General features: G+C 43.3%; 1 protein-coding gene across 5 annotated transcripts in view; it reads right to left on the minus strand.

Moving 5' to 3' along the window:
- LOC138853890 (methyltransferase-like protein 27) overlaps positions 1 to 25,671 on the minus strand; it is a 107,310-nt gene that overhangs the window by 65,065 nt on the left and 16,574 nt on the right. For all 5 annotated transcript variants that reach the window (XM_070093460.1, XM_070093464.1, XM_070093461.1 and 2 more), the window contains exons 2-3: positions 19,315 to 19,430; positions 8,955 to 9,047 (exon numbers count right to left, since the gene is read on the minus strand). In XM_070093460.1, coding sequence (XP_069949561.1) covers positions 8,955 to 9,047; positions 19,315 to 19,430 — 209 coding nt within the window. The remainder of the gene's footprint in view (positions 1 to 8,954; positions 9,048 to 19,314; positions 19,431 to 25,671) is intronic.

A 25,671-nucleotide genomic window follows, 5' to 3' on the forward strand; every position in this document is an offset into this window, starting at 1 on the left:
TATCTTTAATGTGCACGGATTATAAGATTTTTGCGAAGATTCTAGGGAACAGGATGAAGGTGATAGGTGGTATTGTGCACAAGGGTCAGTTGGGAATTCCGGGTCGTAGTATGAGGGATGGACATAGTCGTATTAGGGAATTTTTGCAGGGTTGTAAGGGTGGTGGAATTTTGGGCATTGATTGGGAGAATGCTTATGACGGTGTGAATAGGGAGTACATGGTTGACACTTTAAGGCTTATGGGTTTTGGGGAGGGAATAGTAAAATGGGTGAAGACCTTGTATGCAGAAGCCACGATTCAGGTGCAAATTAATGGTAGGTTGGGTAGTGTGTTGAAAATGGAGAATGGTTTGAGACAGGGGTGTCCTATGTCTCAAATTCTGTTTGCATGTATGCAACACCCGTTTTGTGGAATGGTTGAGGAAGCAACAACATTACAGGAGGCCCTGTCGGGGTTCACAGAGGCAGTTGGTTATGTAGATGACACAACAATACTGATCAATGATGTCGAAGGTTTGCAAAAGGTGGAGAGAGTAATGAGGTTTTTTGGAGAGGCGTCAGGCATGCGTGTCAACAGAGCTAAATCGAAATTATTAGAGATAGGAGATTGGGTGGGGGGGGTAGAATGGGGGTGGAGTTTGGATGGGATGTGACTGAATAGCTGAAAATTTGTGGGATTATCTATATGGCAGATGAGCAAGAGGCTAGACGGAGGAATTCGGAATTGGTGGGAGAGAAAGTTGTACAACGGATTACGAACCTAAGAGCGAAGGACGTTACTTTAATGCAAAGGGCAATAATAATAAATTCATTGGTTTATAGTAAAGTGTGGAACGTGGCAGTGGTGTATCCTTTACGGGAACAGGAGATAAAGGAGATACAGAGAAGGGTGCTTCGTTATATATGGGGTTTTGGACGAGCATGGCTAAGTAAAGAGGTGGTTATGACGAATGTGAGCAGAGGGGGAGTAGGGCTTTTGATGCTAGGGCCGAGGGTAAAGGCCATGTATGTTAAACAGAAGTATGTAAGGGAGGGGGGGTAAAAGGGGTGAGGGTTGGGAGGGTGATGGGGGATGTACGACGATGGTGGGGAGGAAATGACTTAATGGAATGTGAAAATATGCTAAGGGTTATGTTAGTAATAGGTGAGGTAAACAAGCTCAAGGTGGGAAGATTGGTAGAGATGAGTAGGAAACCAGAAGTCATGCAAGGGGTGGCGGTATACCCTTTGTATGATTGGGGTACGATTTGGCATGATTTCCAGAAACTTAGATTAATGCCGAGGGTAATGGAGTTAGTTTATAGGTTTGTAATGGGAATTTTAGCGACAAAGCAGGCTTTGTGTGCGATGGGTTTGGTAAAGGAGGCGAAATGCGAACATTGTGAGGAATCGGAAACAGCTTTTCATGCCGTATATTTTTGTAGGGAGTTGGGGCAGGTAAGGGTGTGGCTGGCTAGAGTCTTCAAGTTGATGGGTGGGGGCAATGTAGAGCTCCTGCGTGCCCTAACTTTAGAGGTAAGGGGGGGTCGGAGGTTGTAAAAGAGCCATTCTGTACATTGTGGCAGATTTCTTGTTTTATTCCTGGGGCTTGAAGGAAAAAGGCGGGGGGATTAGGATAAGGGGCAACTGCGGCAGGAATTTATCGCACAGTATGTAGAAATAAAATAATTTATGGTAAAAGGTGGGTAACTGCGCTCCCAGAGGCATATAGAAATATAACTGTAAAGGGACTCGGTAATTTGGCTACTTAAGTCCTAAGGGACCATTTTCCTTTTCGAGAGTGAATATGACCATAATGAAGGATATGTAAATATGGTAGGATTGTCATGAGAGTTGTATGGGAGGGGATGACATGTCAGATGTGGAGTAAGTAGAGAGTTTTCTTGTGAGTGAATGTTTTAGTTTAGTCATGTGTTGAAAGACAACAGGTCATTGATGACCATAGTTTTAATAAGGTAAATGATCTTTGTTGTAAGTGAGACAACTACAAGAGGGAACAATCAAAGCATTGTTAACATTTTGGTATAAAGGATACAGAGTAATCATGTTTTTCTCAAAATTATTCAATTGTCTAGCTTTTTTCCTAATAAAAGATTAAAATATAAGGTTGTAAAAGTCTTATCTGTTGTTTCGTTAAAGTGTATGAGTCGGTGTGGGTATGTATGATCGAGTATATACGCAAATGTATATATATGTAAGAGTATAGGGATGTATGTTACCAATTTTTAAAAGTTTGCCTTCTGTGTAAGGCGACCTTTTTAGCAAGTGCATATAATGTTCTTGTGAGATATAAGGTACTCACTAGTGTTAGTTAGTAATATGTAACATACACCGTGAATTTAGAACCTAACATAGAGGGGGAGATTGTGTGTTGTCAGGAAGAGAAAGGTTTATGGGGGATAATTATAACTGAAGTTTTTTAAGTTCATATTGTTAACCACGGTTGTCCATGTCATACATATTGTTCAAAATGTCAGAGGATATATAATATGGGAAGTGGTCATCTTATCAGAGGGATTTTTCCATGGTATAGTAGGAATATATATACTGAATGAAGCAACTATTTAGGGAATATCTTGTATTGTTTGTATATTAAGAGAAATACGAAACGACATATGTATGAGAGGATCTGGTCATTGATAACAATGGCAACTGTCATCAATTGGATGAGTTTGAATTTAAATTTTAATTGAAGGTAGAAAACTTTAGTTGATACATGAAATGATGTAATATACTTAGGTCATACTGTATGTTGTAAGATGGAGGGAATACCTTTACGGTTTTTAGACATTGTTTGAAGGCATAACCGTCCGCAGGAGGACATGTATATAATGGTTATGGTGTGGAGTTCACTTTTGTATGATTATCAGTTTATATTCAAATTTTGTATGTAGTTTCGTTTTTAATAAAAATATAATAAAAAAAGTTTTGAAGGTTCTCAATATCCATCCTATCATTTTCTTAGCAGATGATGTAGATACATTGTTGTGCTCTTTGAAGGTGAGACCCTCTGACATTATTACTCCCAGGTCCTTCACATTACTCTTCCGCGTATTGCATGTTTAGAATTTGTGGTATATCCTGACACATTTTTAATTTCTTCAAGTTTTCCGTATATGAGTAGTTGAAATTTCTCCTCGTTGAACTTCATAATGTCTTGAGTGACCCATTTGAAGATTTGGTTGATGTCCGCTTGGAGTCTTACGGTGTCTTCGATGGAGGTCACTGCCATGGTGATCTGGGTGTCATCCTCAAAGGAAGACACAGAGCTGTGGCTTACATCTCTGTCAATGTCAGAAATGAGGATGAGGAATTAAATGGGAGAGAGTACTGTGCCTTGTGGAACAAAGCTTTTTACAATGGCTGCCTGGGACTTTACTCTGTTTACTATTACTCTGTGTTCTGTTTGTCAGGAAGTTGTTGATCCATCTTCCAGCTTTTCCCGTTATTCCTTTATGACGCATTTTGTGTGCTATTACACCATGGTCACACTTGTTGAAAGCTTTTGCAAAGTCTGTGTATACTACATCTGTATTTTGTTTATCCTCTATAGCATCCAGGACCTTGTCATAGTGGTCCGGTAACTGGGACAGACAGGAGCGACCTGCTTTAAGTCCGTGTTGCCCTGGGTTGTGTAACTGATGAGTATCTAGGTAGTTGGCTATCTTGCTTCTTAGAGCCCTCTCAAAGATTTTTATTATATCGGATGTTAGTGCTATCGGTCTGTAGTTCTTTGCAATTGCTTTACTGCCACATTTGTGGAGTGGGGCTATGTCTGTTGTTTTTAGTGTGTGCGCGATGACCCCCTATGTCCATGTTCCCTCTCCATAAAATGCTGAAAGCACGTTATAGGGGCTTCTTGCAAATCTTGATGAACACGGAGTTCCACGAGTCTGGGCCTGAGGCAGAGTGCATGGGCATGTCATTAATTGCCTCTTCTAAGTCTTTTGGAGTCAGAATAATATTCGAGATTTTTGGGATGACCAAATTTTGGGTTTCGTTCATAAAGAATTTATTTGGATTGTCGACCCTTAGAGTGGGCAGTGGATAGCTGAACACTCATTTCTTGGCTATCATCTGTGTATGTCCCATCCCGCCTAAGCAGGGGACAAATACTGGATGTTGTTTTTCCCTTAGATTTGGTATAAGAGAAGAAGTATTTTTTTTTTCAGTTTCCTTCAAGGCCTTTAGTTCTTCCTGTGATTTTTGTCTCCTGTAAGATTCCTTCAGCTTAAGTTCGGTATTTGCAATTTCATTGACTAGTGCCTCCCTTTGTATTTGAGATATATTGACCCCCACTCAGCAGCTCTGACTCTTTGCCTTTGTCTGTATAGGGAACGTCTCTCTCTTTCTAATATCATCGTTTCTTTCTTTTTCTTAATGGAATGTGTCTTGAGCAGATCTCAAGAACCCCAGAATTCATTTTTTCAAGGCAGATGTTCGGGTCCGTGTTGTTTAGGATATCATCCCAGTTTGTTTCATTTAGGACATGGTTTACTTGATCCCATTGTATGTTTTTGTTATTGAAATTGAATTTCGTGACGAGACCTTCATGACTGCTCACATTTTTCTGGTCAGGAGCCCTGTGCATACATGTCTGTACCTCTATTATGTTGTGATCTGAGTGTATTGTCTTTGATATGGTTATATTACGTATCATATCGTCATTGTTAGTGAAGATGAGGTCCAGTGTATTTTCTAGTCTTGTAGGCTCTACTATTTGCTGACTTAAGGTGAATTTGGTGTAGAGATTTAATAGTTCGTGTGTGTGTGAATTTTCATCTGAGCTGCCTCCTGGGGTGCCTGCAGATACCTAAGACATAGATTGTAATTCAGTTTCCTAGGATTTATTGTAGCTGCAATCGCTGCTGGTGCATTTATTTTTCCTGTTTTCTCCCTATCTTTCACCCTTGTAAGGACATCAGTGTTTCCACCAGATTTTGCTGGTAGTGTGTCGACACTATTCCCTGAGGCATCATCCTCTTTTGGTCCATCTCCAGCAGTATCTCTATTTTGAACCTCTATGGACGGAATAAGGTTGTCTTCACTGTCCTCCAGAACAGCACTAGTAACCTCACAAGCATTGTCTTCCAGGACATCACTAGAACCCTCTGGAGCACTGTCCTCCAGGACAACACTAGCACCCTCAGGAGCACTGTCCAAGACAGCCCCATCCCTACCACCCATCGTATTTTCCCAGCTGTCATACTATGCTGACATGTCTTTCAAGAAGGATGTTTTATTGGTGTTCTTATCTTTTAACGTGGGTGTCATTTCCTCATACAGTTGTATCTCGTTTGGGCAGACCCAAAACTCTCTCTGAGTTTATGTCAAGTGTGGTCACGGGTTTACAATTCCTACATATACTATGGAACCACTGACCACACAGATGGCAAGCAATCCAGGCGTGTCTTCGTCACTTACCCTTCCTGCAGACTACACACATCTTCATGTTGGTGCTTCTCTTACAATACTTGACAACTCTCCTAGCTAGCTAGTCTATAATTCTTCGAAGTATTTAATTTTTTTGTAAGAGTTCTTCCGATTTGACTTCATTTCAAACGAAACCGTTTGAAACTGCCAGAATCCGGTGAATCCGGTATGTGGATCACTGTGTACTTTTACTAATAATCACCTGTATTGTATCTATTTGTTGTAGTTACTGTTTTAGCATTTGATAAGGGCACGTAAAGCCCCATCAGTTAGTGAAACCAGTCAGAGGATACCTTGTTATCAATGAATCATTTTGAATCCGGTCATTGGACGAATCCGAGCAAATCCGGACGAATCCGGGGAAATCCAGATTAGTGGATCACTGAGTGATTTTGGACAAGCTCATGAAAAGGACTACTGGAAAAAATATTAAACAGAATAATATGTGTTGAGTTTGATACATAGAGCAAGAATTAATATTAAGTGAAAGTACAGGAGCCTTTGAACCAAGTGAGAGAGTAATTGTAGTAGGGGAACTGAATGCTAAATTGGGAGAATCTTTTAGAGAGGGTGTGGTAGGTAAGTTTGGGGTGCCAGGTGTAAATGATAATGGGAGCCCTTTGATTGAACTTTGTATAGAAAGGGGTTTAGTTATAGGTAATACATATTTTAAGAAAAAGAGGATAAATAAGTATACAAGATATGATGTAGGGCGAAATGACAGTAGTTTGTTGGATTATGTATTGGCAGATAAAAGACTGTTGAGTAGACTTCAGGATGTACATGTTTATAGAGGGGCCACAGATGTGTCAGATCACTTTCTAGTTGTAGCTACACTGAGAGTAAAAGGTAGATGGGATACAAGGAGAATAGAAGCATCAGGGAAGAGAGAGGTGAAGGTTTATAAACTAAAAGAGGAGGCAGTTAGGGTAAGATATAAACAGCTATTGGAGGATAGATGGGCTAATGAGAGCATAGGCAATGGGGTCGAAGAGGTATGGGGTAGGTTTAAAAATGTAGTGTTAGAGTGTTCAGCAGAAGTTTGTGGTTACAGGAAAGTGGGTGCGGGAGGGAAGAGGAGCGATTGGTGGAATGAATGATGATGGAGAAAAAGTTAGCATATGAGAAGTTTTTACAAAGTAGAAGTGATGCAAGGAGGGAAGAGTATGTGGAGAAAAAGAGAGGTTAAGAGAGTGGTGAAGCAATGTAAAAATAGAGCAAATGAAAGAGTGTGTGAGATGTTATCAACAAATTTTGTTGAAAATAAGAAAAAGTTTTGGAGTGAGACTAGCAAGTTAAGGAAGCCTAGAGAACAAATGCATTTGTCACTTAAAAATAGGAGAGGAGAGTTATTAAATGGAGAGTTAGAGGTATTGGGAAGATGGAGGGAATATTTTGAGGAATTGTTAAATGTTGATGAAGATAGGGAAGCTGTGAGGAATAACATCTTGTAGGAGTGAGGAAGAGCCAGTTGTGAGAGAGGGGGAAGTTCGTGAGGCAGTAGGTAAAATGAAAGGGGGTAAGGCAGCCGGGATTGATGGGATAAAGATAGAAATGTTAAAAGCAGGTGTGGATATAGTTTTGGAGTGGTTGGTGCAATTATTTAAAAAATGTATGGAAGAGGGTAAGGTACCTAGGGATTGGCAGAGAGCATGCATAGTTCCTTTGTATAAAGGCAAAGGGGACAAAAGAGTGCAAAAATTATAGAGGGATAAGTCTGTTGAGTATACCTGGTAAAGTGTATGGTAGAGTTATTATTGAAAGAATTAAGAGTAAGACGGAGAATAGGATAGCAGATGAACAAGGCGGCTTTAGGAAAGGTAGGGGGTGTGCGGACCAGGTGTTTACAGTTAAACATATAAGTGAACAGTATTTAGATAAGGCTAAAGAGGCCTTTGTGGCATTTATGGATTTGGAAAAGGCGTATGACAGAGTGGTTAGGGGGGCAGTGTGGCAGATGTTGCAGGTGTATGGTGTAGGAGGTAGGTTACTGAAAGCAGTGAAGAGTTTTAACGAGGATAGTGAGGCTCAAGTTAGAGTATGTATGAAAGAGGGAAATTATTTCCCAGTAAAAGTAGGCCTTAGACAAGGATGTGTGATGTCACCGTGGTTGTTTAATATATTTATAGATGGGGTTGTAAGAGAAGTAAATGCGAGGGTCCTGGCAAGAGGCGTGGAGTTAAAAGATAAAGAATCACACATAAAGTGGGAGTTGTCACAGTTGCTCTTTGCTGATGACACTGTGCTCTTGGGAGATTCTGAAGAGAAGTTGCAGATATTAGTGGATGAATTTGGTAGGGTATGCAAAAGAAGAAAATTAAAAGTGAATACAGGAAAGAGTAAGGTTATGAGGATAACAAAAAGATTAGGTGATGAAAGATTGGATATCAGATTGGAAGGAGAGAGTATGGAGGAGGTGAATGTATTCAGATATTTGGGAGTGGACGTGTCAGCGGATGGGTCTATGAAAGATGTGGTGAATCATAGAATTGATGAGAGGAAAAGGGTGAGCGGTGCACTTAGGAGTCTGTGGAGACAAAGAACTTTGTCCTTGGAGGCAAAGAGGGGAATGTATGAGAGTATAGTTTTACCAATGCTCTTATATGGGTGTGAAGCATGGGTGATGAATGTTGCAGCGAGGAGAAGGCTGGAGGCAGTGGAGATGTCATGTCTGAGGGCAATGTGTGGTGTGAATATAATGCAGAGAATTCGTAGTTTGGAAGTTAGGAGGAGGTGCGGGATTACCAAAACTGTTGTCCAGAGGGCTGAGGAAGGGTTGTTGAGGTGGTTCGGACTTGTAGAGAGAATGGAGCGAAACAGAGTTACTTCAAGAGTGTATCAGTCTGTAGTGGAAGGAAGGCGGGGTAGGGGTCGACCTAGGAAAGGTTGGAGGGAGGGGGTAAAGGAGGTTTTGTGTGCGAGGGGCTTGGACTTCCAGCAGGCATGCGTGAGCATGTTTGATAGGAGTGAATGGAGACAAATGGTTTTTAATACTTGACGTGCTGTTGGAGTGTGAGCAAAGTAACATTTATGAAGGGATTCAGGGAAACTGGCAGGCCGGACTTGAGTCCTGGAGATGGGAAGTACAGTGCCTCCACTCTGAAGGAGGGGTGTTAATGTTGCAGTTTAAAAACTGTAGTGTAAAGCACCCTTCTGGTAAGACAGTGATGGAGTGAATGATGGTGAAAGTTTTTCTTTTTCGGGCCACCCTGCCTTGGTGGGAATCGGCCAGTGTGATAATAAAAAAAAATAACATGTTAACCACACATTTTAAGCTTTGCAAGGAAATAAAAACAAGTAATTTTTCATTTTAATTTTAAGAGTTGGACATGTGTCTTACTTTTCAATATATTTGTTGCTTCAGGTATGACATTGAAATTTTTTATCTCATTTAATCTCATTACGAACACAATAACCTTATCTATGATTTGCTATAAAAGGCAACATAATTTTTTACGTAAAAGAGTGAACCTCTCATAACTATTTCAATGATTTCACAAGGTAATAGACGAGAGACTGACCTGGTTTAGCAACCTGGATCATATCATTGATTCCTTCCACTGGGATGTGACCGCGACACAGTGAACCACACACAACCACAACATCATAACTATCTGCACAAAAATAAATGACCAATTAAACGTTATAACTGTACATAAACATGTTAAATCACATGAACATAGCAAAGCATATTAAGTGGTCATACCAGGCAGCCCCAGAGTATATTAAGTGGTCATACCAGGCAGCCCCAGAGTATATTATGTGGTCATACCAGGCAGCCCCAGAGTATATTATGTGGTCATACCAGGCAGCCCCAGAGTATATTATGTGGTCATACCAGGCAGCCCCAGAGTATATTATGTGGTCATACCAGGCAGCCCCAGAGTATATTATGTGGTCATACCAGGCAGCCCCAGAGTATATTATGTGGTCATACCAGGCAGCCCCAGAGTATATTATGTGGTCATACCAGGCAGCCCCAGAGTATATTATGTGGTCATACCAGGCAGCCCCAGAGTATATTATGTGGTCATACCAGGCAGCCCCAGAGTATATTATGTGGTCATACCAGGCAGCCCCAGAGTATATTATGTGGTCATACCAGGCAGCCCCAGAGTATATTATGTGGTCATACCAGGCAGCCCCAGAGTATATTACGTGATCATGCCAGGTAGCCCCAGAGAATATAATGTCTTCATACCAGGCAGCCCCAGAGTATATTATGTGGTCATACCAGGCAGCCCCAGAGTATATTAAGTGGTCATACCAGGCAGCCCCAGAGTATATTGTGCGGTCGTACCAGGCAGCCCCAGAGTATATTGTGCGGTCGTACCAGGCAGCCCCAGAGTATATTGTGCGGTCGTACCAGGCAGCCCCAGAGTATATTAAGTGGTCATACCAGGCAGCCCCAGAGTATATTAAGTGGTCATACCAGGCAGCCCCAGAGTATATTATGTGGTCATACCAGGCAGCCCCAGAGTATATTAAGTGGTCATACCAGGCAGCCCCAGAGTATATTATGTGGTCATACCAGGCAGCCCCAGAGTATATTAAGTGGTCATACCAGGCAGCCCCAGAGTATATTAAGTGGTCATACCAGGCAGCCCCAGAGTATATTAAGTGGTCATACCAGGCAGCCCCAGAGTATATTATGTGGTCATACCAGGCAGCCCCAGAGTATATTAAGTGGTCATACCAGGCAGCCCCAGAGTATATTAAGTGGTCATACCAGGCAGCCCCAGAGTATATTGTGCGGTCGTACCAGGCAGCCCCAGAGTATATTGTGCGGTCGTACTAGGCAGCCCCAGAGTATATTATGTGGTCATACCAGGCAGCCCCAGAGTATATTAAGTGGTCATACCAGGCAGCCCCAGAGTATATTAAGTGGTCATACCAGGCAGCCCCAGAGTATATTGTGCGGTCGTACCAGGCAGCCCCAGAGTATATTAAGTGGTCATACCAGGCAGCCCCAGAGTATATTATGTGGTCATACCAGGCAGCCCCAGAGTATATTAAGTGGTCATACCAGGCAGCCCCAGAGTATATTAAGTGGTCATACCAGGCAGCCCCAGAGTATATTAAGTGGTCATACCAGGCAGCCCCAGAGTATATTAAGTGGTCATACCAGGCAGCCCCAGAGTATATTAAGTGGTCATACCAGGCAGCCCCAGAGTATATTGTGCGGTCGTACCAGGCAGCCCCAGAGTATATTATGTGGTCATACCAGGTAGCCCCAGAGTATATTAAGTGGTCATACCAGGCAGCCCCAGAGTATATTGTGCGGTCGCACCAGGCAGCCCCAGAGTATATTATGTGGTCATACCAGGCAGCCCCAGAGTATATTAAGTGGTCATACCAGGCAGCCCCAGAGTATATTAAGTGGTCATACCAGGCAGCCCCAGAGTATATTAAGTGGTCATACCAGGCAGCCCCAGAGTATATTAAGTGGTCATACCAGGCAGCCCCAGAGTATATTAAGTGGTCATACCAGGCAGCCCCAGAGTATATTAAGTTGTCATACCAGGCAGCCCCAGAGTATATTAAGTGGTCATACCAGGCAGCCCCAGAGTATATTAAGTAGTCATACCAGGCAGCCCCAAAGTAAGTTATATGGTCATACCAGGTAGCCCAAGAGTATATTATGTGGTCATACCAGGTAGCCCCAGAGTATATTATGTGGTCATACCAGGCAGCCCCATAGTATATTACGTGGTCATACCAGGTAGCCCCAGAGTATATAATGTGGTCATACCAGGCAGCCCCAGAGTATGGAAATAAATGGTATAAAATACCGACACAGTGGAAATATAAACACATATGCAGTATACTGTGATCCTTTATTGACAACGTTTCACCCACACAGTGGGCTTTTTCAAGCCACACACTGATCTACCTGGGGTGGAAGGTACGGGAGTATTTATAGTCATGTTCAGAATGTTGAGGTCAGGTGGAGAATGCTGCATCTGATGATCTACCGGGTGTGGTTATAGAGTCTTGGGTAGCTTGGCAGGGGTATTGGACAAGTTGTGAGTAGACCTTCTGCAGTGTTCTATGTTCTTATGTGGGATAGCGATGAAGAAATTTCTTGGCGAGTGGTTCAGCTATGTTATAGAAGCCGTTGCTCTGGTTGAAATTGTTGGTTATAGAGATAAGCGATGATTCCAGGATTCTTCGGTATTTAGTGTTGTCTTCTGTGGCGATAAGTCTTGAGTTTCTGTAGTTAATTAAATGGTTGTGTGAATTGCGATGTTGTACACAGGCATTCCTGTAATTCTTTGTATCCTGACGATACAAGGAATACCTGTGTACAACATCGCAATTCACACAACCATTTAATTAACTACAGAAACTCAAGACTTATCGCCACAGAAGACAACACTAAATACCGAAGAATCCTGGAATCATCGCTTATCTCTATAACCAACAATTTCAACCAGAGCAACGGCTTCTATAACATAGCTGAACCACTCGCCAAGAAATTTCTTCATCGCTATCCCACATAAGAACATAGAACACTGCAGAAGGTCTACTCACAACTTGTCCAATACCCCTGCCAAGCTACCCAAGACTCTATAACCACACCCGGTAGATCATCAGATGCAGCATTCTCCACCTGACCTCAACATTCTGAACATGACTATAAATACTCCCGTACCTTCCACCCCAGGTAGATCAGTGTGTGGCTTGAAAAAGCCCACTGTGTGGGTGAAACGTTGTCAATAAAGGATCACAGTATACTGTATATGTGTTTATATTTCCAGCCCCAGAGTATATTGTGTGGTCATACCAGGCAGCCCCAGAGTATATTATGTGGTCATACCATGTAGACCCAGAGTATATTATGTGGCCATACAAGGCAGCCCCAGAGTATATTATGTGATCATACCAAGCAGCCCCAGAGTATATTACGTGGTCATACCAGACACCACCAGAGTATATTACGGGGTCATACCAAGTAGCCCCAGAGTATGTAATGTGGTCATACCAGGCAGCCCCAGAGTATATTATGTGATCATACAGGCAGCCCCAGAGTATATTATGTGGTCATACCAGATAGCCCCAGAGTATATTATGTGGTCATACCAGATAGCCCCAGAGTATATTATGTGGTCGTACCAGGTAGCCCCAGAGTATATTAAGTAGAAATAAATGGTATCAAATACCGACACAGTAGAAATATAAACACATGCAGTATAATGTGATCCTTTATTGACAACGTTTCACCCACACAGTGGGCTTTTTCAAGTCACACACAGATCTGTGTGTGACTTGAAAAAGCCCATTGTGTGGGTGAAACGTTGTCAATAAAGGATCACATTATACTGCATATGTGTTTATATTTCCAGTATATGAAGTGGTCATACCAGGCAGCCCCAGAGTATTTTATGCGGTCACTAGCACGTTAAGAGACCATACAATAAGTGTCAGGGGCGCGAGACCGTTCAACTGCCTACCAGCATACATAAGGGGGATTACCAACAGACCCCTGGCAGTCTTCAAGCTGGCACTGGACAAGCACCTAAAGTCGGTTCCTGACCAGCCGGGCTGTGGCTCGTACGTTGGTTTGCGTGCAGCCAGCAGTAACAGCCTCGTTGATCAGGCTCTGATCCACCAGGAGGCCTAGTCACAGACCGGGCCGCAGGGCGTTGACCCCCGGAACTCTCTCCAGGTAAACTCCAGGTAATACCAGGCAGTCCCAGAGTATATTATGTGGTCATACCAGGCAGCCCCAGAGTACATTATGTGGTCATACCAGGCAGCCCCAGAGTATATTATGTGGTCATACCAGGCAGCCCCAGAGTATATTATGTGTTCATACCAGGTAGCCCCAGAGTATATTATGTGGTCATACCAGGTAGCCCCAGAGTATATTATGTGGTCATACCAGGCAGCCCCAGAGTACACTATGTGGTCATACCAGGCAGCCCAAGAGTATATTATGTAGTCATATCAGGCAGTCCCAGAGTATATTATGTGGTCATACCAGGCAGCCCAAGAGTATATTGTATGGTCATACCAGGCAGCCCCAGAGTATATTGTGTGGTCATACCAGGCAGCCCCAGAGTATATTATATGGTCATACCACGTAGCCCCAGAGTATATTAAGTGGTCATACAAGGCAGCCCAAGAGTATATTGTGTGTTCATACCAGGCAGCCCCAGAGTATATTATGTGGTCATACCAGGCAGCCCCAGAGTATATTATGTGGTCATACCAGGCAGCCCCAGAGTATATTATGTGGTCATACCAGGTAGCCCCAGAGAATATGTGGTCATACCAGGCAGCCCCAGAGTATATTATGTGGTCATACCAGGCAGCCCCAAAGTATATTATTTGGTCATACTAGGCAGCGCCAGAGTATACTACGTGGTCATACCAGGCAGCCCCAGAGTATATTATGTGGTCATGCAAGGCAGCCCCAGAGTATATTATTTGGTCATACTAGGCAGTGCCAGAGTACATTACGTGGTCATACCAGGCAGCCCCAGAGTATATTATGTGGTCATACCAGGCAGCCCCACAGTATATTATGTGGTCATACCAGGCAGCCCTAGAGTACATTATCTGGTCATACCAGGTAGCCCCAGAGTATATTATGTGGTCATACCAGGCAGCCCCAGAGAATATTATGTGATCATACCAGGCCGCCCCAGAGTATATTACGTGGTCATTCCAGGCAGCCCCAGAGTATATTATGTGGTCATACCAGGCAGCCCCAGAGTATATTATGTGGTCATGCCAGGCAACCCCAGAGTAATTTATGTGGTTATAACAGACAGCCCCAAAGTATATTACGTGTTCATACCAGGCAGCCCCAGAGTATATTATGTGGTTATACCAGGCAGCCACAGAGCATATTATGTAGTTATACCAGGCAGCCCCAGAGTATATTACGTGATTATACCAGGCAGTTCCCATAGCATATTACGTGGTCTTACCAGGCAGCACCAGAGTATATTATGTGGTCATACCAGGCAGCCCCAAAGTATATTATGTGGTCTTACCAGGCAGCCCCAGAGTATATCACGTCGTCATACCAGGCATCCCCAGAGTATATTATGTGGTCATACCAGGTAGCCCCTGAGCATATAATGTGGTCATACCAGGCAGCCCGAGAGTATATTATGTGGTCATACCAGACAGCCCCAGAGTATATTATGTAGACATACCAGGAAGCCCCAGGGTACATTATGTGGTCATACCAGGCAGCCCATGAGTATAAAATGTGGCCATACCAGGCAGCCCATGAGTATAAAATGTGGTCATACCAGGCAACCCGAGGGTATATTATGTGGTCATACCAAGCAGCCCCAGAGTATATTACGTGGTCATTCCAGGCAGTCCCAGAGTGTATTACGTGGTCATACCAGGCAGCCCCAGAGTATATTACGTGGTCATATCAGGCAGCCCCAGGGTGTATTACGTGGTCATACCAGGCTGCTTCAGAGTATATTATGTAGTCATACCAGGCAGCCCCAGAGCACGTTACGTGGTCATACCAGGCAGCCCCAAAGTATATTACGTGTTTATTCCAGGCAGCCCCAGAGTACATTATGTGGTCATACCAGGCAGCCCTAGAGTATATCATGTCGTCATACCAGGCAGCCCCAGAGTATATTATGTGTTCATGCCAGGCAGTCCCAGAGTATGTAATGTGGTCATACCAGGCAGCCCTAGAGTATATCATGTCTTCATACCAGGCAGCCCTAGAGTATATCATGTCTTCATACCAGGCAGCCCCAGTGTATATTATGTGGTCATACCAGGCCGCCCCAGAGTATATTATGTGGTCATACCAGGCAGCCCCAGAGTATATTACGTGGTCATACCAGGCAGCCCCAGAGTATATTACGTGGTCATAACCACTTCCACCGCCGACAACGATGATCATGCTGCCTCAACTACCGCCTCCCACGTCTCCCAACCTGCTGTTACACCTCCAGTGCACCTCTCCACATCTTTTGTAGACTCTGTCACCTTGCTAGCACCATTGTATATTCGCCCAATGAATCCACTCCAGAATAAGAGGAAGATAGCGACAACTCCAGTACACTCTCATGGGAAAACCTTACCTTCTACACTTCTCCATATACTGACAAGATAACCTGTACTGAACTCTACGGAAGCCTCAGTGCTGGAAGAGTCAAGTATGCCTGTGAATCATCTCTTCATTTCACGCTCACCCAAGTTCTTGAGTTCATGAAGTCTCTACTTTTCACCTTCAGCAGCTTCAGTAAGTTTGAAAATGACTCCACTGCAAAACTGCCTCCTCAGTTACTCCTATAACTCCCAACTGTGTGCTGCCCTCTGATGTTCCCTCTCCTGCGACCTAGGCTACTGCCAGCTACCCAACATTCAAGACTTCAGCTACCATAAGTTCGATGCAACAGACCCTGCTATTCCTGATTCTCAAACTTGCCTCACGAGCGCCTAGCTGCTGGGTTAACACCTGGCTCTTTCTCTACGACTGTAAAGTAAAAGGACACAAGTGCAACTAATGAGACATTTATTGTGGCAACGTTTCGCTCTCCAGGAGCTTTATCAAGCCAGGTAATGGCTTGATAAAACTCCTGGAGAGCGAAACGTTGCCACAATAAATGTTTCATTAGTTGCACTTGTGTTCTTTTACTTTACATATTGTCGGTAATTCTACCAACTTTATTACATTCTCTACGACTGTAGACACTCCTCTCCAACGCTATTCTTCGTCTGTCCCGTCTTCCCCACTCACTCCGAAGAAGCTACGAGACCACTCACTCTTCTCCTAGGACAGCGAAGCAAGCAAACCCAGCCAGGTCAGGGAGATAGGGATGGATCAGATATACTGGATGGAGAAGGTTGGCAGAAAACAGGTTCCCCAAAGTCCCAGAGGAGAAACAATGTTTCCTTGCATCAGATCCGGCCTTCTGCACTCAGCAAATTCATTTTGAAAAGCAAAGGGCACCAAGACACCCCGTATTCTGCTATAATTCACCTCGAGAAGAAATACAGCCTTAAGATATCAGTGTCCCCAAATCTGAAAGGGGCGTTCATTCTCACTTCCCGAAACAGAATCATACGAGGTACTGCAAAAGGTGAACGGCCTGGATTCACCACTCTTTCTAGGGGAACTAAAATTCACAGAATAGGTAACATAAAGTGTACTAATGCACCTTTCACTAGACATTCTTCTCGATGCAATCCATATTAATAAAAACATCCTGAAACTTGAACGGCTTCGAGCCAAGAAGGACGGCAATGTACCTATGAGGCAGGTTTTGATCCAACATAGAGGACCTCTTCCAACTCAACTGGATCTCGGTTGTGCAAGAATGGTATTTAATACCGACAAGATGAAATTAAGACACATGTGCAACATCTGGGTATCTTTATTGTAGACGTTTCGCCATCCAGTGGCTTCATCCAATACAAATTCCAGGACATAACTTGAAGACAGTAGGACTATATACAGAAGATGAGGTAATCAGTCCCTTAACCTTGGAGTAGGTGCGAAGAGCACCGTAGTCGTGGAGATTCTGAAGCAGAAGTAAGGAGCCTGGCGCTTATATACTAACGTCAGGTGTAACAGACGAGGGCATAGTCACTGGTAGGCGAGATTCCCCAGTGGAAGTAGGTCCTTCCCAAAGAGATTGGTTAGTTGTAGTAGTAATTGTCGTAGTCGTGAAGGTTATGTACATGTCCTCAGAATCAAGATTCCTTGATGTTGCAGAATCTCAAAGACTACGGTGCTCTTCGCACGTACTCCAAGGTTGAGGGACTGAGGGACTGATTACCTCATCTTCTGTATATAGTCCTACTGTATTAAAGTTATGTCCTGGAATTTGTATTGATAAAGCCACTGGATGGCGAAACGTCTACAATAAAGATACCCAGATGTTGCACATGGATCTCGGTTACTGGGGTACATACAAGGTTTGGATGTACAACATCTGAGGTGCTTCAGATGCGTCCAATGTCAGTTTAAGGATACATGCAGCATCCGTAGTGGGTCCCACCCGACTAAGGACTGCTTGAGTAAACTCAAGACAGGTGAAGTTATGCAACCTCGGAGTCCAAACTGCAGCAAAAAACATCATGCTTGGAGCCTGCACCGCCAGGAGAGGCTCCGCCATGTCAGGGCAGCATGGAAAACTCCGCTTTTCCAGCCTCCAACATCGAGTAGAGCCCTAACCACTGAGCAACAGTCTCGTCCAGAGAAGCCTACAGTAACACTGAATCCAGGTACACTTCCCCGGCCACAGCGACGAAGGAAGCAAAGGAAACATCAGCAGTGAAGTCGCGATCTTGCTCAGCCAGTTTCCGATACTTCTGCTCAAACTTCCACCCGACAACTGCAGCCAATGGGCTTAATGCTTCAGGACCAGGCTACAGTCAATGCATCAACCCTAGCACCACAATAGTCACCAGTCATGAGCACTGTGGTCCAAGAGAGCATAGAAGGATATCCCGTATTGTCTCTGAGCCAACAAATGATATCGACTATCACATGCTTCACCGATATCTTACGTGACCTGATTGATTCAGCGGAAAACAAAGAAACATTCAAAACTATTATGAAGACCTTCATGAATACGTATTTACATTATGGACAAAGAATCCAGATTTTTATTTGCAGATTTACCCGACCACTCAGTGCAGGGGCCCAGAGACTATGTTTAACATCCCACTATTAAACATAAAACGTTTTGCCGTGGCATGCACAGGGACTACAGCTAGGCCTTAAGTGCGGCCACAGAACAGCTGAGATAGATCAACTTACATTCGATATCCTCTGACGGGTCATCTTAGGATTGAGATCCGTGTCAGGACATAGTTCCTGACGAATAAAACAGCCTCCTGGAGAATGAAATGTTTTAACAATATGTGGCATGCAAAGAGCACATACCCTTTATTCGGCTCATGTACACACCATCATTGAAAGGCTATTTCCCTCAACCAGCGAACCAGGGGCTAAGGGTTGACGATGGGGCCCCATCGGTTGATCAGTACCCAGGTTCCAGCCAATGAGAAGATGGTTTTGGCAATCACAGAGGTGTTGTGGGTACCACACACCTGTCTGCCCTTGTCATTCCCATATTAGAGCTTGTTGAAGCACGGTCTGCTCTCTAGTGGCTTCTTTTCTGCCTTGCTTACCGTGGAGTGCACTAATACCTATTGTTGTACATAGCGTATATATACAAGTGTATACAAGTCAAAAGTTTTTTCTGCTGTGTTTATTTTGCTCCCTTTACACCCAGAATAACAGGCCTTTGGGACTCCTGGGTTGTAATACAATATAAATGTCGCATTAGTTGTATATGTGTACTTTTACCTAACATTAATGACCTTGATGAAGGAATAACTGCTCACTTGTCTCCAGTATATAAGTCTACATCCTCATGCATCAGCTTTACAGACTAAGGAACTGTACTCAACATAGGAAGGCTAAGGGACTCTTCACTTCAAATTACCGTTTCCAGTCACCGTTTATATTCTGTATTGAAGTGATAAATACACTTGAACATTAAAATGGTATGAAATACCGACAGATTGTTAGGTAAAACACATATGCAACAGTTAGGTATCTTTATTTCGAAACGTTTCGCCTACACAGTAGGCTTCTTCAGTCGAGTACAGAAAGGTTGATAGAAGGGTGATGGACTGATTACATCGTCTTCAAGTATCTTCTGCTTCTATCAACCTTTCTGTACTCGACTGAAGAAGCCTACTGTGTAGGGAAACGTTTCGAAATAAAGATACCTAACTGTTGCATATGTGTCTTACCTAACATAAATACACTTGTTGGAAAAACGTCTCAACAATAAAGGAACTTAAGTGTTTAACAAGTGTCTCATTCATCTGTGTTAAGTATGTCCTACTTATACGCAGCCATCGTCTTACCTTCAGGAACTGTGCACTGTCCAAAGCCGATAAACTCTTGATATTTACGAGTGTAGACTCCGGTGTTGTTGAGGATGTTCATCATTCCTCCAGACGGCTCCACAGCATCAATATTACTGTGAAAATATTTTGTGTTAATATGCTTCTCAACTTGTCTCTTGTGAGGGAAAAATTTGTTAGATAAGAGTGGAAGAATGAATAGATGGTGGAGGTAGTATAAATAGATAAATGCTTTTTGAGTTACCAGTGTGCATCGTTACCTCAACCCTTTAATAATAACAACAACAATAAATAACAAAAAGGCACAATACCGTGACTGGAACGATACACAAATAACCCGCACATAAAAGACAGAAGCTTACGACGACGTTTCAGTCCGACTTGGACCATTGACAAAGTCACACTAACAGAGGAGGAGCAGGACGGCTATATATAGGCAGGAAGAGGTGGAGGTAGTAGTAGTGGTAGTAGTAGTAGTACAAGAATTGTATATAATACCGACAGGATGAAATGACACATGCACAACACCCGGGCATCCCCACCGTAGACGTTTCGCCATCCAGCCAGCCACTGGATGGCGAAACGTCCACAACAAAGACAACCAGACGCCGCACATGTGTCTAATTTCATCAGTAGATGTAGTAGAAGAAGAAGAGGTAGTAGTAGTGGTAGTGGTCGAAGTGGGAAATAAGGAAGACGAGCCAGTCAAATACAAAGGAAGGGGAGCACTGCAAGAGAGCTAGAAACCCACAGAGGGAGAGCAAGCGCACCGAGGTGCGAGAAAGGGGAAGTGGTGAAATAAAATAAAGAAGGAACAGAAACACGAGACAGGAGAGAGAAAGACAACCCAGAGGAGAAAAGGAGAGAGGAAAGGGGAAGAGGAAGAAGAAAAAGAAGAAGAAAAAATGAGGATTCAGGTTAAGTCACGGGTGTTCTGAAGTTTGGAGCATTTTACAATGTAGTGGGAGAGGAAGGCATCTACAGAGACGAAGCCAGGACTAAGGTTCATACAAGGAAAGTTGTGTATTAGAGAGGATTCAACTAAACGGCGACTGTTCGAGTTGGAAGTAGGGAAGACAGTTTTAGCAGAAGACCAGTCAATAGGATGGCTATGATCTCTGACGTGACAGAAAAGAGCATTGTTAGTGTCGGCAAGCCTAACACTATTTTTGTGCTCCCTAAGTCTGTCAGAAAGAGATCGACCAGTTTCTCCAAAGTATTGAAGAGGACAGGAGGAGCAAGAAATAGAGTAGACACCAGGAACATCTGTAGAGGGAGGAGAGGTATGAACGAGATTAGTGCGAAGAGTGTTAGTCTGGCGGAAGGTAAGCTTGATGTCTAAGGGACGGAGAGAATTGTTGAGATTAGAAAGACCGGAAATGTAGGGAAGGCAGAGGATAGAAGAGTTCCCATGAGTAGAGAGTTTGGGAGAGAAGAAATTGCGTTTAGCACGTGAGAGGGCAGAGTCTATGAAATGGGAAGGGTAGCCAAGACGGGAGAACGAATTATAAAGAGTGGAAATTTCTGCTGGAAGGAACTGAGGATCACAGATGCGGAGGGCACGGAGAAAGAGGGAGATAAGAACACTTTTCTTGACAGGGGAAGCATGATAGGAAAAGTAGTGAATGTACATGCCACTGTGCATAGGTTTACGGTAAACGGAAAAGGAAAAACCTGTATCTGAGCGGTGGACATGGACATCAAGGAAAGGAAGTAAGGAATTAGATTCCCATTCAGCTTTAAACTTAATGGAAGGGGCAAGATTGTTAAGAGCTTCAAGAAAAGGTTGGAAGAGACTGGAGTCATGAGGCCACAGAGCAAAGATGTCATCCACATAGGTTGAAGATGCCTTCTTTACTCTCCGTCAACGTCAACGTGCTCTCTTTGCGGCTCTACCACAGGATCTCTGTAACCTTCTCTCTACCATTGCCTTTGACACTGCTCGCCTGAATGCGCAAATTCATTCTTCCCAACTACAAAATAAACTTCAACGTCTCATCTCAGCTAGCCCTTGGTCTAAATTCTCCCTCACTGACTGTGTTACTAATCTGTCTTCTGTCTCACTCTCTCAGTATGAGCTTGAACTTCTTGGTTTTGGTCTTTCCTTTGCCACTTCGCCTACTCCTCGCGCTGGTATTTCCCTGATTAGCTCTTTTGATTCCTTTCGTCAATCTCGCTTCCGTAATCTTCCTGACTTGTCCACTTTTCGTGGTGCTCTCCTTCCTGCTCTTGTTAGTCTGTTTTCCAAGAATCACCACCTTCCACGCCGTTACCAACTTGCCCTTTCTTCTCTTAAATCTAACACTAACATTGTCATACTATCTTCTGACAAAGGTAATTCGGTAGTTATCCTTGATCGCGAGGATTACCTCCGTAAAGCTGATGTCTTGCTCTCTGACTCACGCACCTACACTCTTCTCGTTTCCAACCCTCTTGATCGCATCAAGAGAACTTTCAACAAAAACTAAGGACTCTCTCCGACCTCTGTCCTCCTGACTTTGACCTTGTTCAACGGTTTCGTGTCATCTGTCCCTCTCTTCCCTATTTCTATGGCCTTCCCAAAACTCATAAACCTGATATTCCTCTTCGTCCTATCATATCCTCTAGAGGTTCTGTCTCTTATTCTCTTGCTTCTTGGCTGGCCAAAACCCTCACTCCCTTTCTTGGTACTTTTTCTCCTGCCCACCTCCGTCACTCTCAAGACTTCATTGAACGGGTTCGCTCTCTCCCAACCTGTAAGATGCTTAGTCTTGACGTTGAGTCCCTCTTCACTAATGTCCCTCTTGATGATGTCCTTGATTTCCTTAGAGAGAAGGCCCATGTAGGGTTTCTTCATCTCCCTATCCCCACTGATGTCTTTCTTGATCTGATCCGCCTCTGTGTGGACTAACTCCTTTTCCTTCCAAGGGAAATATTATTCCCAAACCTTCGGTGTCGCTATGGGCTCTCCTCTCTCTCCTGTCCTTGCTAATCTTTACATGGAATACTTCGAGACTGTTCTTCTTCCTACCCTCGATGTGCAACCTTCACTCTGGCTCCGCTATGTGGATGACATCTTTGCTCTGTGGCCTCATGACTCCAGTCTCTTCCAACCTTTTCTTGAAGCTCTTAACAATCTTGCCCCTTCCATTAAGTTTAAAGCTGAATGGGAATCTAATTCCTTACTTCCTTTCCTTGATGTCCATGTCCACCGCTCAGATACAGGTTTTTCCTTTTCCGTTTACCGTAAACCTATGCACAGTGGCATGTACATTCACTACTTTTCCTATCATGCTTCCCCTGTCAAGAAAAGTGTTCTTATCTCCCTCTTTCTCCGTGCCCTCCGCATCTGTGATCCTCAGTTCCTTCCAGCAGAAATTTCCACTCTTTATAATTCGTTCTCCCGTCTTGGCTACCTTCCCATTTCATAGACTCTGCCCTCTCACGTGCTAAACGCAATTTCTTCTCTCCCAAACTCTCTACTCATGGGAACTCTTCTATCCTCTGCCTTCCCTACATTTCCGGTCTTTCTAATCTCAACAATTCTCTCCGTCCCTTAGACATCAAGCTTACCTTCCGCCAGACTAACACTCTTCGCACTAATCTCGTTCATACCTCTCCTCCCTCTACAGATGTTCCTGGTGTCTACTCTATTTCTTGCTCCTCCTGTCCTCTTCAATACTTCGGAGAAACTGGTCGATCTCTTTCTGACAGACTTAGGGAGCACAAAAATAGTGTTAGGCTTGCCGACACTAACAATGCTCTTTTCTGTCACGTCAGAGATCATAGCCATTATATTGACTGGTCTTCTGCTAAAACTGTCTTCCCTACTTCCAACTCGAACAGTCGCCGTTTAGTTGAATCTTCTCTTATACAGAACTTTCCTTGTATGAACCTTAGCCATGGCTTCGTCTCTGTAGATGCCTTCCTCTCCCACTACATTGTAAAATGCTCCAAACTTCAGAACACCCGTGACTTAACCTGAATCCTCATTTTTTCTTCTTCTTTTTCTTCTTCCTCTTCCCCTTTCCTCTCTCCTTTTCTCCTCTGGGTTGTCTTTCTCTCTCCTGTCTCGTGTTTCTGTTCCTTCTTTATTTTATTTCACCACTTCCCCTTTCACGCACCTCTGTGCGCTTGCTCTCCCTCTGTGGGTTTCTAGCTCTCTTGCAGTGCTCCCCTTCCTTTGTATTTGACTGGCTCGTCTTCCTTATTTCCCACTTCGACCACTACCACTACTACTACCTCTTCTTCTTCTACTACATCTACTGATGAAATTAGACACATGTGCGGCGTCTGGTTGTCTTTGTTGTGGACGTTTCGCCATCCAGTGGCTGGCTGGATGGCGAAACGTCTACGGTGGGGATGCCCGGGTGTTGTGCATGTGTCATTTCATCCTGTCGGTATTATATACAATTCTTGTACTACTACTACTACTACTACTACTACTACCACTACTACTACCTCCACCCCTTCCTGCCTATATATAGCCGTCCTGCTCCTCCTCTGTTAGTGTGACTTTGTCAATGGTCCAAGTCGGACCGAAACGTCGTCGTAAGCTTCTGTCTTATGTGCGGGTTATTTGTGTAACAACAACAACAATAATAATAATAATAATAATAATAATAAGAATAATAATAATAATATCTTTATTTACTACAAGTACATGTACAAGGTATACAGACCATAGCTGACATCAGTAACATACTACTATATAGAAAGTCGCTTATTATGCTGAGCATTTCCCACAAATTAGGTCAGTGTCCCAGGATGCGACCCACACCAGTCCTCTAACACCCAGGATGCGACCCACATCAGTCCTCTAACACCCAGGATGCGACCCACATCAGTCCTCTAACACCCAGGATGCGACCCACATCAGTCCTCTAACACCCAGGATGCGACCCACATCAGTCCTCTAACACCCAGGTACCCATTTTAAACTGATGGGTAAACAGGGACAGGGACAGCAAACGTCTTATTGAAAACACATCCCGAATGTTTTCCAGCCGTACCGGTGGAGATTAGAACCCCGGAGCTCAGTGTGTGAGCTGAGTGTGCTAGTGATCAAACTGCTGTAATCACCTACAGTCACCTCCATCATGCTACCAGTCAAAGGTATACCCCGTGGACTAACGTTGAATTATACCCCGTGGACTAACGTTGAATTATACCCCGTGGACTAACGTTGAATTATACCCCGTGGACTAACGTTGAATTATACCCCGTGGACTAACGTTGAATTATACCCCGTGGACTAACGTTGAATTATACCCCGTGGACTAACGTTGAATTATACCCCGTGGACTAACGTTGAATTATACCCCGTGGACTAACGTTGAATTATACCCCGTGGACTAACGTTGAATTATACCCCGTGGACTAACGTTGAATTATACCCCGTGGACTAACGTTGAATTATACCCCGTGGACTAACGTTGAATTATACCCCGTGGACTAACGTTGAATTATACCCCGTGGACTAACGTTGAATTATACCCCGTGGACTAACGTTGAATTATCTACACCTTAGTTTGTGCTCTGAGTCGCTGAAAGACAAGCACAATAATCAACAAGCACAATAATCAACATGCACAATAATCAACAAGCACAATAATCAACATGCACAATAATCAACAAGCACAATAATCAACAAGCACAATAATCAACAAGCACAATAATCAACAAGCACAATAATCAACAAGCACAATAATCAACAAGCACAATAATCAACATGCACAATAATCAACAAGCACAATAATCAACAAGCACAATAATCAACATGCACAATAATCAACATGCACAATAATCAACAAGCACAATAATCAACAAGCACAATAATCAACAAGCACAATAATCAACAAGCACAATAATCAACAAGAACAATAATCAACAAGCACAATAATCAACAAGCACAATAATCAACAAGCACAATAATCAACATGCACAATAATCAACAAGCACAATAATCAACAAGCACAATAATCAACAAGCACAATCAACATGCACAATCAACAAGCACAATCAACAAGCACAATAATCAACAAGCACAATAATCAACAAGCACAATAATCAACAAGCACAATAATCAACAAGCACAATAATCAACAAGAACAATAATCAACAAGAACAATAATCAACAAGCACAATAATCAACAAGAACAATAATCAACAAGCACAATAATCAACAAGAACAATAATCAACAAGCACAATAATCAACAAGAACAATAATCAACAAGCACAATAATCAACAAGAACAATAATCAACAAGCACAATAATCAAGAACAATAATCAACAAGCACAATAATCAACAAGCACAATAATCAACAAGCACAATAATCAACAAGAACAATAATCAACAAGCACAATAATCAACAAG

The sequence above is a fragment of the Cherax quadricarinatus genome, chromosome 42 (genome assembly GCF_038502225.1).
Source record: "Cherax quadricarinatus isolate ZL_2023a chromosome 42, ASM3850222v1, whole genome shotgun sequence".
Taxonomy (NCBI): Eukaryota; Metazoa; Arthropoda; class Malacostraca; order Decapoda; family Parastacidae; genus Cherax; species Cherax quadricarinatus.